This window comes from Globicephala melas, chromosome 7, assembly GCF_963455315.2.
Source record: "Globicephala melas chromosome 7, mGloMel1.2, whole genome shotgun sequence".
NCBI lineage: Eukaryota > Metazoa > Chordata > Mammalia > Artiodactyla > Delphinidae > Globicephala > Globicephala melas.
The window spans coordinates 8,301,331-8,317,244 of NC_083320.1; the positions used below are offsets into that span (position 1 = coordinate 8,301,331).

At 53.5% G+C, this 15,914-nt stretch overlaps 1 protein-coding gene across 6 annotated transcripts in view; it reads right to left on the minus strand.

The window, feature by feature from the left end:
* Positions 1-9,847: 9,847 nt before the first annotated feature.
* Positions 9,848-15,914, minus strand: part of ARMC9 (armadillo repeat containing 9) — a 138,498-nt gene continuing 132,431 nt past the window's right edge. The window contains exons 24-25 of one of the 6 annotated variants that reach the window (XM_030875505.3): positions 13,389-13,561; positions 9,848-10,178 (exon numbers count right to left, since the gene is read on the minus strand). In XM_030875505.3, coding sequence (XP_030731365.2) covers positions 10,003-10,178; positions 13,389-13,561 — 349 coding nt within the window. In that variant the 3' untranslated portion in view covers positions 9,848-10,002. Of the gene's footprint in view, positions 10,179-11,192; positions 12,172-13,159; positions 13,294-13,388; positions 13,562-15,914 lie in introns of those variants that run through there. The other 5 variants (XM_060301740.2, XM_030875712.3, XM_060301739.2 and 2 more) reach the window with 5 other exon arrangements.

Consider the following 15,914-nt stretch of genomic DNA (forward strand, 5'->3'; position numbering starts at 1 on the left):
TTTTTCACAGAAATAGAAAAAACAACCCTACAACTTGTATGGAACCACAAAAGGCCTCAAATAACCAAAGCAATCTTGAGAAAGATAAACAAAGTTAGAGGAATTACACTTGTGGTTTCAAATTATATTACAAAGCTATAGTAATCAAAACAGTATGGTATTGGCACAAAAACAGACGAAAGATCAATGGAACCAAATAATGAGCCCAGAAGTAAATTTATGTATATGTAGTCAATTAACTTACAGCAAAAGAGCCAAGGCCAAGAATATACAGTGGGGAAAGTATGGTCTCTTCAATAAATGGTGTTGGGAAAACTGGTTAGCAACATGCAAAAGAGTGAAACTGGACCCCTCTCTTATACCACACCCCAAATCAACTCAAAATGGATTAAAGACTTGTATGGATTACGACCTGAAACCATAAAGCTCCTAGAAAAAGACATAGGGGGTAATCTCCTTGACATGAGTTTTGGCAACTTTGGGATTTTTTTGGATTTGATACCAAAGGAAAGGCAACAAAAGCAAAATTAACAAGTGGAACTACATGAAACTAAAAAGTTTCTGGACAGAAAAGGAACCATCAACAAAATGAAATGGCAACCTGCGGAATGGAAGAAAATATTTGCAAATCATATATCTGATAAGGGGTTAATATCCAAAATATATAACGAACTCAAACAACTCAACAGCAAAAAAAAAAACAAACAATCTGATTTTAAAATGGCCATTTTCTCAAAGAAGACATCCAAATTGTCAACAGGTACATGAAAATGTACTCAACATCGCTAATCATCAGGGAAATGCAAGTCAAAACCGCAATGAGATATCACCTCATACCTGTTAGGATGGCTTTTATAGGACAGAGGAAAAGATAACAAGTGTTGGTGAGAATGTGGGGAAAAGGGAACCCTTGTGTGCTTTTGGTGGGAATGTAAATTGGTGTAGCTACTATGGAAAATAATATGGAGGTTCCTCCAAAAAATTAAAAAAGGAGCTACCATATGATCCATCAACCCCATTTCTAGGTATATATCCAAAGGGAATGAAAAAAGTGTTTCAGAGAGATATTTGCACACCCATGTCTACTGCAACATTATTCACAATAGCCAAGATATGGAAACAACCTAAGCGGCTGTCAATGGATGAATGGATAAAGAAGATGTGAGATACACACACACACACATACACACACACACACACACCACACATACATATGAATATTATTCAGCCATGAAGGAAATCTTGCCATTTTTATTTCTTTTTTATTTTTTTGCTGTACGCGGGCCTCTCACTGTTGTGGCCTCCCCCGTTGTGGAGCACAGGCTCCGAACATGCAGGCTCAGTGGCCATGGCTCACGGGCCCAGCTGCTACATGGCACATGGGATCTTCCCGGACCGGGGCACAAACCTGTGTCCCCTGCATTGGCAGGCGGACTCTCAACCACTGCGCCACCAGGGAAGCCCAAATCTTGCCATTTTTGACAACATGGATGGACCTTGAGTGCATTATGCTAAGTGAAAAAGCCAGACAAAGATAAATACTGCATGTTATCACTTATATGTGGAATCTAAGAAAAAAGTCAAACACATAAAAACAGAAAATTGGTTGCCAGGGGCTGGGGGTGGGGGAAATAGGCAGAGGTTGATAAAAGGGTACAGACTTTCAGCTATAAGGTAGATAAGGGGAATTCCCTGGCGGCCCAGTGGTTAGAACTCGGCCCTTCCACTGCTGTGGGCCTGAGTTCAATCCCTGGTCAGGGAACTAAAATCCTGCAAGCTGTGCAGTGCAGCAGCAAAAAACAAAAGATAAATAAGGTCTAAGGATCTGAGGTGAAACATGGTGACTAGAGTTGATAACACTGTATTGTATACTTGTGATTTGCTGAGAGTGGAACTTAAATGTTCTCACCAAATAAATAAATAACTCTGTGAAGTGATGGCTGTTAATTAACTAGATGGGGGGATCCTTTTACAGTGTATTAGAAGGTCTGAGTTACCAAGTCTGAGCACATCGAGTGTTCCTGAGGATGCGGGGCCCCTGGAACTCTCGTCCACTGGGGGTGGGAATGTCAATTGTCGCAACACCTTCAGAAAACTGTTCGATGGTTCCTTAATAAGTTAAACATATACTTATCACATGACCCAGCCATTCCACTCCTAAGTATTTATCAAAGAGAAACAATCCTCAGTCCCTACAAACACTTGTACCTGAATGCTCACGGCATCTTTATTTTTAGTAGCTAAATAAACCAATGGTGATATTATAAAATGGACCACTGCTCAGTAATAAAAAGGACTAAATTCCTGATACACACCACAACAGGGATAGATCTCAAAATAATTATGTAGAGTGAAAGAAGCCAGACCAGAAAGAATACCTGTTGTATGATTCTAGTGTGTACGTAGAAGTTGGGAAAATACAAGCCTGCCTTTAATGACAGAAAAATCAGTCGCCTAGAGGTGGGGGGAGGAGACGGGAGAGGTTCCAAGAGGCCAGAGGAAGCCTTTGGGGGTGATGGGTCTCTTCACTCTGCTGCTTGTGGCGTGGTTTCATGGGTGTTTACACGCATCCGAATTGATCACATTGTACGTTAGACAATTACAGTTGATTGTATGTTGATGACACCTCAGTAAAACCGTTAAAAAGCAGCAGCAGCAGTACTAGACACGGGCTCCCTGAGGGGGTTTGTGGTTTGCGGGGAGGAGAGTTGAGGCCCAGCCAGGAGTAGCTCCAGCGGGGGAGCCCTGGACCGAGAGCCAGGGCCCTGGTGCTCTCGGGATGCTGACTCCAGGCCACTGGCCCTGCGCCGGTGAATCCTGCACCTTCAGGTGTGCTGTGCCCACCCCACAGGACACTGGGAAGAGGCCCTCCCTGCCCTCCCAGAGCTCCCGGCAAAAACCTCCAGGATGTCTGTGCTGTGACGGGGTGGGGGGGGGTGAGGGGGAGGGGTAAGAAAGGCCTCCTGGGAGCTGGTGTCCCAGCAGAGGCCCAAGGAGGAATGGGGGTGTGTGGGGAAGGGCAGGCACACGTGGGCTGTCGGCCAGGGACAGGGAGGAAGGAGCAGCCTGTGTCTCCCGGGGGCTAACCGCTCCCTGGGAGCCCGCGGGGCCGTCCTTCTCCAGGGTGTGGGCCCCTTGACCCCAGCCTGGGCCGGCGATCCGCTCAGCCCCTCCATCGCCTGGCTGCTGGTCCTGCTACCCTCCCCCCAGCGCAGGGCAGGGGCTCAGGAAGCCGGACTCCGCCTAGAAAGTGGTAACACAGACGCGGTGTGACACACATTTCAGGGGCCTGGACCCCTGCCCCAGTGGAGACCCCAGCCTGCTCCGGGCACTGTGGGAGAGCATCCCTCAGCCAGGGATAAGGGGACGATGTGATTCTGTCCAGGGTTGGCAGAGACACAGTGACATTGCGTGCCATAGGTGTCTGGACTGTAGGCAGCTGCTGCCTATGCGGCGTCCCCCTCGGGCTTCGGACATGGAAGGAATGAAACCGCGAGGCTCGCCTTCGTGCTGACTCTTCCCGTTCCCTTTCAGCTAAGGCTGCTTTGGGAAGGTGAAACCTCACACCCAGTCCTGCTTGACCAAGGAAGCTTCCAGCAGGACCGGGAGAGCTGGGCTTAACGCCCCTTCCTACCCTATTTCCCACGGACGGATATGCCTCTCAACAGCCTCGGGCTCCCTGCAGGAGAGCAAGGCCTTTGGCCGTGGAAGACTGAGCTGATCCACTTCCAGAGAAGCCAGGGGGCCAAGGGAGGCCTTGTCTTCAGGGGTCCTCCCAGCCCCCACTTCTGAGTGGCAGCTCTTTTCCCATTCCCCACCCCATCCTGCTCTCCCCATCAAAACGGGGAGGGGAGACCCTGGCAGAATCATTTCTTCTCTGACTGGAAGTTTCCTCTCTCTGGGATTTGTGGTTCAAGCCATGTTGGCCCAGTCGTGCGTGGACCACAGTTCTGGATCGGTTTGGTCTTGGTTTGAGGCTCACCTTAGACACAGGATACCATCTCGATTCTCAGTTTATGGAGCCAGAGGCGCCAGGACAGAGGGGAGGTTCCCTCCGCGCCTTTCTGCTTAGACCCTCTTGTCGCTGGGTGAAGTCCCTGGTGCCCTCCCATCTTCCTGAACTGTCATCTGGCTGGAGCAGGGGCTGGAAGATTCGCAGGAGCCCCAGAAAGATGAGACCTGAGAAGCGCTGGGAGGAAGCGGGTCTGTGAGGGGTGGGGTGAGGGACAGGAGTGGATAAAAGCATTTTCAGAGCCGGGGGCCCCATGATTCTGGAGAGTGGGACCCAAGATCTTCCCTTAACATGGGAGGGTCACTGCAGGTACGGGGGAGCCACTGATTATAGATGTTGGAGAACCAACAAAGGAGAAAAGAAAACCCAGCCTGGATCTGACGCTGTAACAGCAGAAGCTGACCAATGGAGGCGTGAGTGAGGGCGTGGGGGGTCTGAGCCAGGAGCCCAGCGCTGGGAGGTCTGCTCCAGGGCACAGAGAGAGGGGAAAAGGCCAGAGCCATTCCAGGGGGCCAGAAACAGCAGTGAAGGCATTTCAGTGCCTGTCTGACCCCCCCAGGCAGTAGTCACGGTACCTCACCTTCTGGTAGAAACCTTTTTTGTTAGCCACACCACCGTGCAGGAAAAAGATGGCAGTGTGTTTTATCCCTGAGCCAGACTGAGTTTCTGAGAAGATGTATTTAACCACAACTATGACCTTGACTGTTTGGTCCAGTTTGTTTGGCCTGCTGCTGCTCCTGCCTTATGATGACCTCCGAATCCTTGCAGGACCCCTGACCCTTACGACCGAGGCTGTGGAGGGAGTCTAGTCCCCAGCAGACCGCGAGCTTAGCACTGCAGCATCACCCTTGGTCCCTTTGCTGATTCCCCGCACCCGGCCTCATGGTCACCTCTCTTGTCCCCTCCTAGTCTTACATTTACACACATCACAGAGGGGACCCTCACCATTTGGAAAAAACAGTGCAGGTGGAAAATTGTTCTCTCAAGAATCACAAGGGACCCAGCCAAACGACGTTTCCTTGAAGAGACCTGAGGCGGAAGGGGACGAGCCACAGCATCGGGCCACACTTCCTGTGGGCCAGAGCGGGGAGCACGTGGGTGGGTGGGAGGGCAGTTGCCTATGAAAATAATCAGAAGCAGAGCTAGCGACGCTTTTCCCCAGCCGCTAAGAGAAGGTGGGTTTTGAAGGAAGGCTGGGAGCGATGTGGCCGGCAGAACCTGCCAGCAGCCCGAGTCTAAGCGGGTAGGTCACTGCTTCAAGTCGTAGGCTTGATGGTAAGTGACACCCAACACGAAGAATCATTAAACACACAATCAAAAAGGCAGGGAGTTATCGGTGATTTATTGGCCCAGATGAGCAGGAAGGATCAGGGTGTTGCTGGAGACGGCTGCAAGCGGGACTCTGTCCAGGGATCTCACCTCTGTTTCCTCCTCAGTGGCGCCTCCTTCTCTCCTCCTGCAGGAGTGAACGCGGCCGGCACCTCAGCTTCGCCATCCAGAGGGAAAGGGGCCCCCAGGTCTGACTGGCGTGGCTCAAGTCCACCTCCCCCCCGCATGACTCCAGGGGGGCCAGGGTCAAGGCAGAGAATGGGATCTCCATTTGGACCATGTGGTGAGGGCGGGGTGAGGAGAGGCCCCTCCTTGGAGGGAGGTCTGCTCAGGCATCCCGTGGCAGCACCCGAGCTTCTGATCACCAAGGAATACCAGACACAGGTGGGACGGCCCCACGGATGGTGCGGCAGTCACGACGCCTTAAAGCCATGTCGCTGTTGGGAGACGCCACCCTACACCTCAGCTTTGGTGGTGCCTCTGCAGCCTCTCGGTCAAGGCTCTCCCTTGCCAGCTGCCCCCCTGCACCTTTCTTAGTACCTGATCCTCCTTGAAGTCATTGTAATGGAAATGTCACTCCATTCTTCCCTACGCTCTGCAGTCGCCGGGACAACAAGGGTGCAGGCTCCCTGGTTGCTCAGAGGAGGGACTGGCCGGGCCTGGCTTGGCCCCCTTTCTGGTGATGGGGGAGTCGGTCTCCTTGGGGTTCCAAGATGGTCCAGTGATAGCCAGGTTCCCACCTCCCTATTTCCAGGTGTCCCCCCCGGGGGCCCCCAAAAGCTCAGAAATCCCTCTCTTTTGCCTGATTTTTGTGTTTTTCCACTTGCCCCCTACTCCATGCCCTTTGTGGATGGAAAGTCCTGGTCACTGTATGCCTGCCCGGGAGCCCACGCCCAACGCTCCCCTCCCCGTCTCTGGGCCCCTCTGCCCTGGGCAACTGGGGCCTCATCTGTAGGGCTTTGGGCTCAGAAACTGGGTCCCCCTGAAGATGGCCCAGCTGGGAACCCCACACCAAAACATTAATCGACCCTCAAGCCCCGGGGCCACGGGGCGCCCAGGAGGCCCCAAGCCCTCCAGTCATGCTGCTCCCCAGGGCGGCCCTGGAAGACTGGCCTTTGGCCTGGCGCTAGTGTCCCCCAGTTCACGTCCCAGCCACTTCCGCCTGCACTCTTCTTGCTTCTGGCTTCAGCAATTTATCCAGGCTCTATGCCTGCCTTCTGCCGGTGCAGCCAGGTCCCCAGTACGCCCAGACCCTGCCCCTCTGCACTTGTAAGTCACTGGGACCCTCAGCCTGGCTTCCCCCTTGAAGATGCTGTTGCCTGGGTTCAAGCCTGGCCTGAGTGCACCCCGGGAACCCGCTGACGTGAGGAAGGCATCCACACTTATCTCCCCCTCAGCCCTGTCAGTGCTCCCACCTGGGTGTTTCAGAATCAGAACACAAAGCCCTAGGAGTGTATCTGGGGAGCCCTCCTGACTCTCTGGGAGTGACTGGGAGCAGCAGCAGTGCCGCACCCCTAGGCACACATGGCGGCTGTGTTTCTAGGCGGTACAGAGATAACGCAAGTGCAATCAGCAGCAGTGTGTCAAGAGGGAAAGTGTTCCAGGGCACCCCCAGTGACCAGATAGCACCCTCAGTTATCACGTGACCCAGGAGCAAGGCTCCATGTCAGCTCCTGCAGGGCAAAGGTCTGGAAGTGAAGTGGTGTAGCCACCACCTGTCCCCGCCACGTGTCCCCCTTGCCGTTCTAGGGGGCACACACTGCCCTGATCCTTCCAACTTGCCCCTGACCCACCCAACCTTCTGCCCCAGGCTGCACCCTGCACACGCCTTAACAACCGGCTCTGCTGCTGGGGGGCCGGAGGAAGCCTGGTTTGTAGCGTTTGTCGCTTTCTGTGGTGTAAGTGTCCCCATCACAGCCAGTTTCAAGCTACCAAAGTGATGTCACTGAACCCAGACTTGTGAAGGGGTGCATAGTAGGCGGTATTATAGTGTACCTCCCTCCTACAAATACAACAGGTGTATGTATCCTCCAGGATGTAGACAATATAAACAGTAAAACTAGGAAGGGATGAGTTTTGAGTATTTATTACTTTTGTTTTTAATAGAAATTATTTAAAGTTTATAAACTTTAAGCTTTGAAAATGACTGTGCTAACACCAGCTCATAGAAATCCTGAACATTTAGCGAGTGGGCACAAACTGACCACAGGACACCACTGCCTCCTGCCCAGGTGGGACCTGGCCCAGGGCCTGGACCCAGCACTCCTCAAGATCACTGCTCCGTGGCCTGTGCTCCAGCTGCCCCTCTTAGAGCTCACGCCATCACTTGGGCCCCTCGTCCTTCTCCAGGTGATCCCACTGACCTCAAAGCCTCTAGCATCCAACCCGTTGGCTCAGCTTTTTCCCGGGGCCAGGCTGGCCTCTGGCCCAGCACCGCTCTCTGGAAGGTGTCCTCAGGCAGCCCAGCCCTCCTCCAGCTCTGCCTGTGGCGAGCACCTTCCACGCACTGCTCTCCTCCCCGGCTTCTGGAGCGCGTGCTCCCAGCCCGGCTCCTCCCTGGAGACTGTCTCCTGCACCAGCCACTCTTCTTTCTCTCACCCCTGGTTCTGCCCTAGTTTTCTTATTTCTCCAGTTCCCTCCTCTGAGATCCCATCCATTCCCAGGCTTCAACTGACACCTTAAAGAGACGACTCTGTGTAGGTGTCTCTAGGCCTGACTTTCTGCGAATTCTACAAGCTCCTCCTAGAAATCTGCCCATCACTTCAGTCTGGTGCTGGCGCCCTGCCCTGAACTGTGGCTGTCTGCAAAGGCCAGGACTTCTTCCTAGAAGATGGATAGCAACTCACAGGCCAGTGGAAGCTTGTCTCCTGCTGCGAGTTTAGCCAAGCTACTCTGCGATGTTGCTGCAGCATCTGCCGTGTGGCTCAGTGAGGCCGCAGAGGCTTTGAACTGACCCCAGCCCTCTCGCTAGTGCGTGGCCCAGGAACAGCCTGCAGCTCAGAGGTAAGAGTAAGTTCCCGATAGGACTTCCCCAAGGGCCTAGTGATATATAGTCTCCCCCACCTCCCAGGCCCTCCCCGTGTGTCCCGTCCCCGACCCCAGGAGAGCCGTGTACCTCCCCCGGAGGTACTTCTCTGTTGCACTTTCCCTTCACCGGGGCTCCACCTAAGCAACGTTAATTTAACAAAATCACAACACTCCGCAACCCAGTGCAGAGCAGCCCCACAGGATACGTTTGTTGAACTGAATTAAAATGGGAAGTTTATGCCACGGTGGAAAAACCATCCTGAAAGATTTGGTTCTGAGGCGTGAGGTAAGTTCTGAACACCCTCTCTATGGTAGATTGTCGCAGACCTGTCGGGTTTGTTTCTGGGTCCTTGTCGGTCCCTCTTGCACAGACTTGGCCTTGGCCATGTAACCTGTGTTGGCCAATGGGAGAGCAGCAAACGTGATGCAGGTAGAAACCTGAACAGCACGTGGGTTTGAGCTCTCTCACTGCAATTGTTGCCCTGAGACCACCATGTGAACGAGCCTGAGCTAACTTGCTGGAGGATAAACCCAGGACCCAGCCCGCAGCCAACTGCCAGACACGAGTGAGGCCCTTGACTGCCCTCCGATCAGCTGGGTCCATCCAAGCCCGAGAGAGCTGCCCCTCTGGGTCCAGCCTCCATTGCTGATCCACACAGTTGTGAAGCTAATAAATTGTTGTTTTATGCCATTAAGTTTTGGGGGCAGTTTGTTATGTGCAAAAGTGAACTGCATCACTCCTTAGAACAACTCCCCACAGGGTCTGGAGAGCTGAAGATGGTCAGGCAGGCAGGCCCAGCCCCTCGGCCACGAGGCTGTACTATCAGCACCCTGGGAGGCCCCAGGAGGATCTCCCCAGATCCCAGGCGAGGCCAGTAAGGCATTCACCTCGCACACAAAATGTAAGCGGTGCCCCCGGATTCAAGATACATGGTATTTTAATGCAATTCAGCAAACTATGGCTCGTGGGCTGGCTGCCTATTTTTGTAAGTAAAGCTTTATCGGAATCGGGGCCGGGATTAAGGTTCTGCAAGCAAGGTGGGGCCACAGAAGCATGTGGTCAGATCCTGTTTGTTTTTTTAAAATAAATTTATTTATTTTTGGCTGTGTTGGATCTTCAGTGCTGTGCGTGGGCTTTCTCTAGTTGCGGTGAGCGGGGGCTTCTCTTCGTAGCTGTGCGCGGGCTCTAGGCACGCCGGTTTCAGTAGTTATGGCACGTGGGCTCAGTAGTTGTGGCTTGTGGGCTCTAGAGCGCAGGCTCAGTAGTTGTGGCGCACGGGCTTAGTTGCTCCACGGCATGTGGGCTCTTCCTGGACTAGGGCTCGAACCCCTGTCCCTTAAATTGGCAGACAGATTCTTAACTACTGTGCCAACAGGGAAGCCCCAGATTCTGTTTTTATTATAAGTTTGATACTTTGTCATGGATTTTTTGTGTTAATCTTATTTACTTGTGCTTTTTTTTTTTTTTTTAGCTCCTTTGATTTGGGCCAAATACTTTCCAGCCTGCCGCGTGAGCCCTGGTATCTGACTAGATCTCAAACCTCTACCTGCCTATTATATTCCCACCAAGGGTCATAATTTAAGCTGTTGCTGGACTTTTACACTTGTTGTGAATGAGCAAATGAGATCAAGTCCTACTCAGGAGAAATTAAGGGGCCAGTAACCAGAGAGCTGGGATCAGCTTTCAGGGGCAGAAGGACTCTTCCCGAAGGCCCATTTCTCCAAAGTTCCATGGACTCCTCTCCATGTCTTCCCTGAGTAGGTTTCATGGGCAAATCCTCAGAGCTGCATGATTTGGTTTCCAGATGACCTGTGAAAACGTTCTGGTTTCGGTTTTGTATATTTGATTTCCCCCCCGCACCCCACCCCGTAGACAGTGTTTATATCCACCTCCCATTAGGGCAGCAGAGAGCTAGAATATTTACGCATAAATCATTGGTATTTTACAAAGTCTCTTTTGTGCCATCAGCCTTGGGATGTGGAAGTGTGTGTCTGCAAGAGGGCCCTCCCAGAGGCCGAGGCCATGTTTAGTCCCCAGGGAACCGCCCAGACCACTGCTGGTGACCTCAGTGTAGTTTGCCCACATTGTTTTTTTATCCCAAATGGCCAGACATTTTACAAATCACACTTGAGCTCATCCGCAGGCTTGAGGAGAAAGAGAAGTTCCCCTTGCATCAGGGAGGCTATGGGTGGTAACAGATAAGCCACCCACTCCCTCTGGATTCTGGAGACAGGGCTTCTCCCACGCCAAGGCAGGGCACGGCTGTGCCAGTTGGTGGCATCTGAGGAATCTGAAGGGAGTGGACAGTGCTGGAGAGAATGGGAGAGATTTTTCCATGATGCTCCTCTGCTGTTCATCAGCAAACACTCTCTGCCTTTTCAACGTTTCACCGCGGAGCGCTTCCATTTCAGGGACCCAGTCTCTCCTCCTCCTGTTTGTCTGTATCAACAACACTGAGAGAAGTGTTCGTGTTTTCTCTTTATTCCTTCAGAGGTCAAGCCAGGTGTTCAGAGGGCCTGGAGGCTGACATTCCCAAGAAGGCAGGGCAGTGTTCCACACAGCCTCCTTCCCCAGGAACAGAGAGGGGCTCACGCATTTCCAGAGAATCAAGATGGGCCAGTGACACGACCACAGAGTTCTAATGTGCCCAGCCTGGCACCGCTGCCAAGACCTTGCGAGATTAACCCAGGGTCCTGGCCCATGATGTGTTTACAGTCATCACAGGGGCAACCTGGCCTCTTGCCTGCTCCAACATTCTCCCGTTTACCTCTCTGCCCGCTCTCCTGAGGAGTCAGAAGGCCACTGAAAAACGCAGTGCTTATCCTTTATTTACGTCCAGTGGGGCCACAGTAATGTCTCCACTAATGGGCATGGCCAGGGCAGACGGACTGCCTGGGGGGCAGCATGTGATTTTATTCACACACACACACACACGTACCATCTAAATACTGATAATTTTATTTCAATATTTGTGTTTTAGAAGAGGTCAGACCCTGCGACTAGCTTGAGTAACATTCCTGGCTCTGCAGTGAAGTTTCTTCCTCTGTCCTCAGACGTGGGCCCTGAGGGCACCCTCGGCAAGAAGCGAGTACAGGCCTCCACCAGCGGGGGACAGTCACACTGCCTGTGGCACTATTTGTGCTTATGGTCTTAATGGAGGGAGGGAAATGGCTTTAAACTGGTCAGCGCTCTGAGTCCTTAAAACACACGTGCAGAAGCACGGGGCTGCCTTGGAATAGCCATATTCCCAGCCAGAGAGGGGAACACACCACATTCTTACCAGATTTTAAAAGAGGAAGAAAATACGAAGTCTGCTGCTCAGGCAGCGGGCTTGAGAATGAGTTTCTGTTACTCTCAGTCCCTTCTGTTTCCTCATACTCGGTCTGGGTGAGGGGGGCCAGTTTCCGCCGAGGCCAGGGTCCCGTCTCCGGCCGAGAGGTCTGGCTCCGGCTCCTCCGCAGAAGCTCCCGAGACGGACGAGATGGACAGGCTCATGGATTTGGCTGTGCTGCCCCCCCAGCTGGGTGCCAGGGGGAGGGCGGGCAGGAAGGGCGGTGGCAGGACCCTGGGGCATGGGCTGTGGTGGGCCTGGTCCTGGATGCCTGGAGGGCTGTCCCCCTCAGCCCCTGAAGCCACCTGGCGGCTCACTGACAACTGTCTCTTCACATCTGTCACCTGCAGCTGCTGGCTGGCTGAGGGCAGGAAGTTGGCTGGTCACTGGGCAACGGGATGGTGACACCGGGGAAGAACCCATCCTCACTTCCTGGAAGACTGGCCGCCTGGAGAAGAAAATCTAGGCAAGCTGCCAGCGCCAGGCCGGTCTCAGCACAGAGCCCCGTCTGTCCCACACAAGCCCTCCTTTCAACAGGAGAACCTTCCCTCCCGGGTCACCTGCTCTGCGGCCAGGGCCTGAGTCGGGGGGCCACGCTCGTTCCTTACAGGAAGCAGGCTGCCCGGTGCGGGGACTCAGTGAGCTCCGCCGGCCGCGCGCCTGTGTCTGTCGAGGCCGAGGGACGCGTGTCTGCTGCTACCCACCCCGTGCGCCGGCCAGCCCGTCCGCGGCCGGGTGCTGCCACCGTGGTTACGAGAGCAGGGGCGCCCGGCCTGCTGCAGCCCGGAGGCCGGGCAGGGATGGGCGGCCTGCCTGCCCCTCTCCTGGCCGCCCCCCGCCCCGTACTCGCCGGCATTTCCTCCGGACCTGTGTGCGGAAGCACCGCGGTGGGGAGGCCGGGCTGGGGCCCCGCGTGTGTTTCCCAGCAGAGGGGCGCTGCAAGAAGGGGGAGGGCCCCGCGGGCTTCCCAGCCTCGGCCCATTTACACGCTCCCAGCCCAACGGCTCCCCGGCTGGCCAGAGTGCCCGGGGCCACGCCAGGAAGGGAAGGGGCCGGCCACAGGCCTGCATACATCCTGAGAGTGACTGATTCTGTGCCACTTGACGTTCTTTTGTTCGGGTTCTCTTTTGTTTTCCCTTATTTTTAGTAAAGCCCTTTAGAAAGTTATGGGCTCAGCTGGGGAGTGGAGGGGTGTGGTCAAGTAGCCGACGGGCAGGGGACAGAGAAGCGGTCTTTACCGCTAGTAAAAGGGCAGGAGGGGGACCCCAGGGACAGAGGGTGGCCCTTGGACACCCCCCTCGGTCCCTCGGGCGACCCCTCCGCCCAGCCTGCGAGGAAGCACCTGCTTCTGTCTGATTTCGAGGCCGCCCTGAGCTGCTGCTGGCTGCTTCCCACCAGAAGGCCGGTTCGGATTTCAGGGTTGACCTGCAAGCCCCACGCAGGGGGATCTTGTCTCCGAGTGGCACTGCCTGGAGGGTGTCATTCCACCTGTCTGTGTATGAGCCGCTGAGGCCAAGGGCAATTTCATAAACAGAAAGATGAGTGAAGAACCGGTCCCTGGGGCAGAGGAAGCGACCGGCTAGGGCCCTGGTCCTGCGGGGAGGGGAAGCGGGCCTTGGTCCGGTGGGCACGGAAGGGGCACCAGTCAGATGCAGAAGGCCAGCGCCCTTCCCTGCAGGCTGACTTACTTTGCAGGCTCCTCGTGGCGGACGCCGTGGAGCCGGGGCGGCTGGCCTGCTGTGGGCCACACGAGGAGAAATGAGGGGCCAGAGCCGATGCCTTGGCCTTGGGTGGGTTCAGGTCCAGGATCTCCGGGCTGCAGGGGGCCCGGGGCTTGTAGGCGAAGCCTGGTGTAAACTCCCTGGAACAAAATGTGCAATCTGAAGTCACAGGAGGAAGGAAGGACCCCCCTTTCCAAGCACTAATAGATGCCAGGCATGCACTGTCCTGGGCATGTGGTGGGGGTGAGGGAGAGCAGGGCACCCAGAGCCATAAGTCCCTGCCCCACGGAGCTCACGTTTTAGGGCAGGAGGGAGACGATGAAAGAGGAATCAATGCTAAGGAGGAGAGGAAGCAAGGAAGGGAATAGGGAACTTGGGAGAGTATTAAATTGTGAGATCCAATGGCGAGGAAAGCTGTGGCTGGCAGAGTAATGGTACCCAGTTAGGTCCATGTCCTACTCCCTGGGACCTTACATGACAAAAGGGAATTAAGGCTGCAGGTGTGAGATTATCCTAGATTACTGGGGTGGGCCCAAGGTAATCACAAGTGTCCTTAAGAGTGGGAGAGAGGCAGAAGAAGAGAGTCAGAAGAACAGGTATGGCCACGGAAAAAAGGCACAGAGACGCCACGCTGCTGGCTTGAAGGATGGTGGAAGGGGCCACGAGCCAAGGAGGGCATGAGGCCTCTAGAAGCCAGAAAAGACAGAAAAGAGATTCTTCCCTAGACCTCCGGAATGTAACCTGTCCAGTGGACACCTTGATTCCAGCCCACTGAGACCTGTGTAGGACTTCTAACCTAGGGAACTGTAAGATAATAAATTTGTGTTTGCTCAGGTGTGCTAATTTATCATAGCAATTGGAAAGTGATTTTAGATGGGGTAGCCCGAGAAGGCCTCAGTGAGAAGGTGACTTTTAGCCCCCAAACAATCCTGTGAGGCAGGCATTACTACCCCATTTTTCAGATGTTAAAACTGAGGCTCTAAGTTTATAAACTTTCCCAAGGTCACACACATAACAAGCAGTTAGTGAGGCCAAGCTCTGAACCCAGTGGGATCTTATAGCCAGCCATCCTGCAGACGCCCTCAGGACCCCATCCCAATGGACCAGCTTCACAGAGACAGAAGCCAGCTTTCCTCCGGCACCTGCAGCCACCGCAGCTGGGGTTGGTGATGTGACTTCCCGGCCCAGCCCTTTGCTCTCTGGCTGTCATTGAGCTATATACATGCTCAATTCTTCTTCCCACCTCGACTTCTGGGGCCTTTGCTATCTATGCGCCCATTTTCCGGACAATAACTCTGAAGACTGGAGTCCCGGGTTGTCACCCAGGGTTGTTGTCACCATTGAATGAGCTGATGTCAGCGCCAGCTCCGCTCCCGGCAGGCAGCAGGTACTCCTATAGTCCAGCTTCCCTTCAATAAGTGGGTGTCTCCATCTGCGGGCTGCACACAGTGGGCGCACGGCAGGTACTGTGAGCTTGGCGAGTGAGGGGGTCCCCCCATTGCATCCCCTGGGACAGGGAGATGCTGACCGGCTGCAGGGCTTCCCAGTGGGCAGTGAGGAGTATGTGTGTGTGCATGTGCGTGTGCGTGTGTGGTGTGTGCTGGGGGTTGAAACTGAGGTCTGTGGGAAGTGCGGGATCCAGTGGCCGGGAAAGAGGGTGGGGGGCCCAGAGGGTGCGCTCACTGGAAGGACCTGGACTCTCAGTCCTGCTGTGCTGCTCTCTAGCTGGTGACGAGAGTGAGCAAGTCTGCTGACGTTTTGGGAGCCTCAGTTTCCTCACCTGTAAAATGTTTTCTATAGGACAGCTCTGAAGGTAGGGTGGCTGTGCTCCGGGCCCAGCTGTGGTAAAGTGCCCCCTAAATGGGGGTTACGGCTCTGGGGAGTGAGACTTGGGAGGAAACTGCATAATTTTTGGATTCATTTCTATATGCCTCCTTTTTTTTTTTTTTATATTGAGAATCTATTACTTTAATAATCAGAAAAATAAAACTTAAATATCTGAAAAGTCTCCAAATTCAAATTTAGAAAAAGACCGGCATACACCACTATATATAAAATAGATAACTAATAAGGACCTACTGTAGAGCACAGGGGACTCTACTCAGTACTCTGTAATGGCCTCTATGGGAAAAGAATCTAAAAAGGAGTGGATATATGTATACGTATAACTGATTCACTTTGCTGTACAGCAGGAACTAATACAACATTGTAAATCAACTATATTCCAATAAAGCAAAAAAAAAGAGGCTGGCATAAAAACTGCCCATACTTTAGACAAGAAATCTTTCATACCAGGTTGAAAAGGATAGAGGAGATTTAGCCCTATTACGTTTTTTTAAATTTTAATTTTTTTTCTTCAAAAAGCAAAATTTATTTTTATGTCACTCATAATATTGTCCCTCCAGGTGAACTCCCTAAGAGCAGCAATTTGGTCTAGTTGACCTTTGAGCCCCAGTGTCCAGCACGGTTTCTGAGCACCACATGCATTACCAG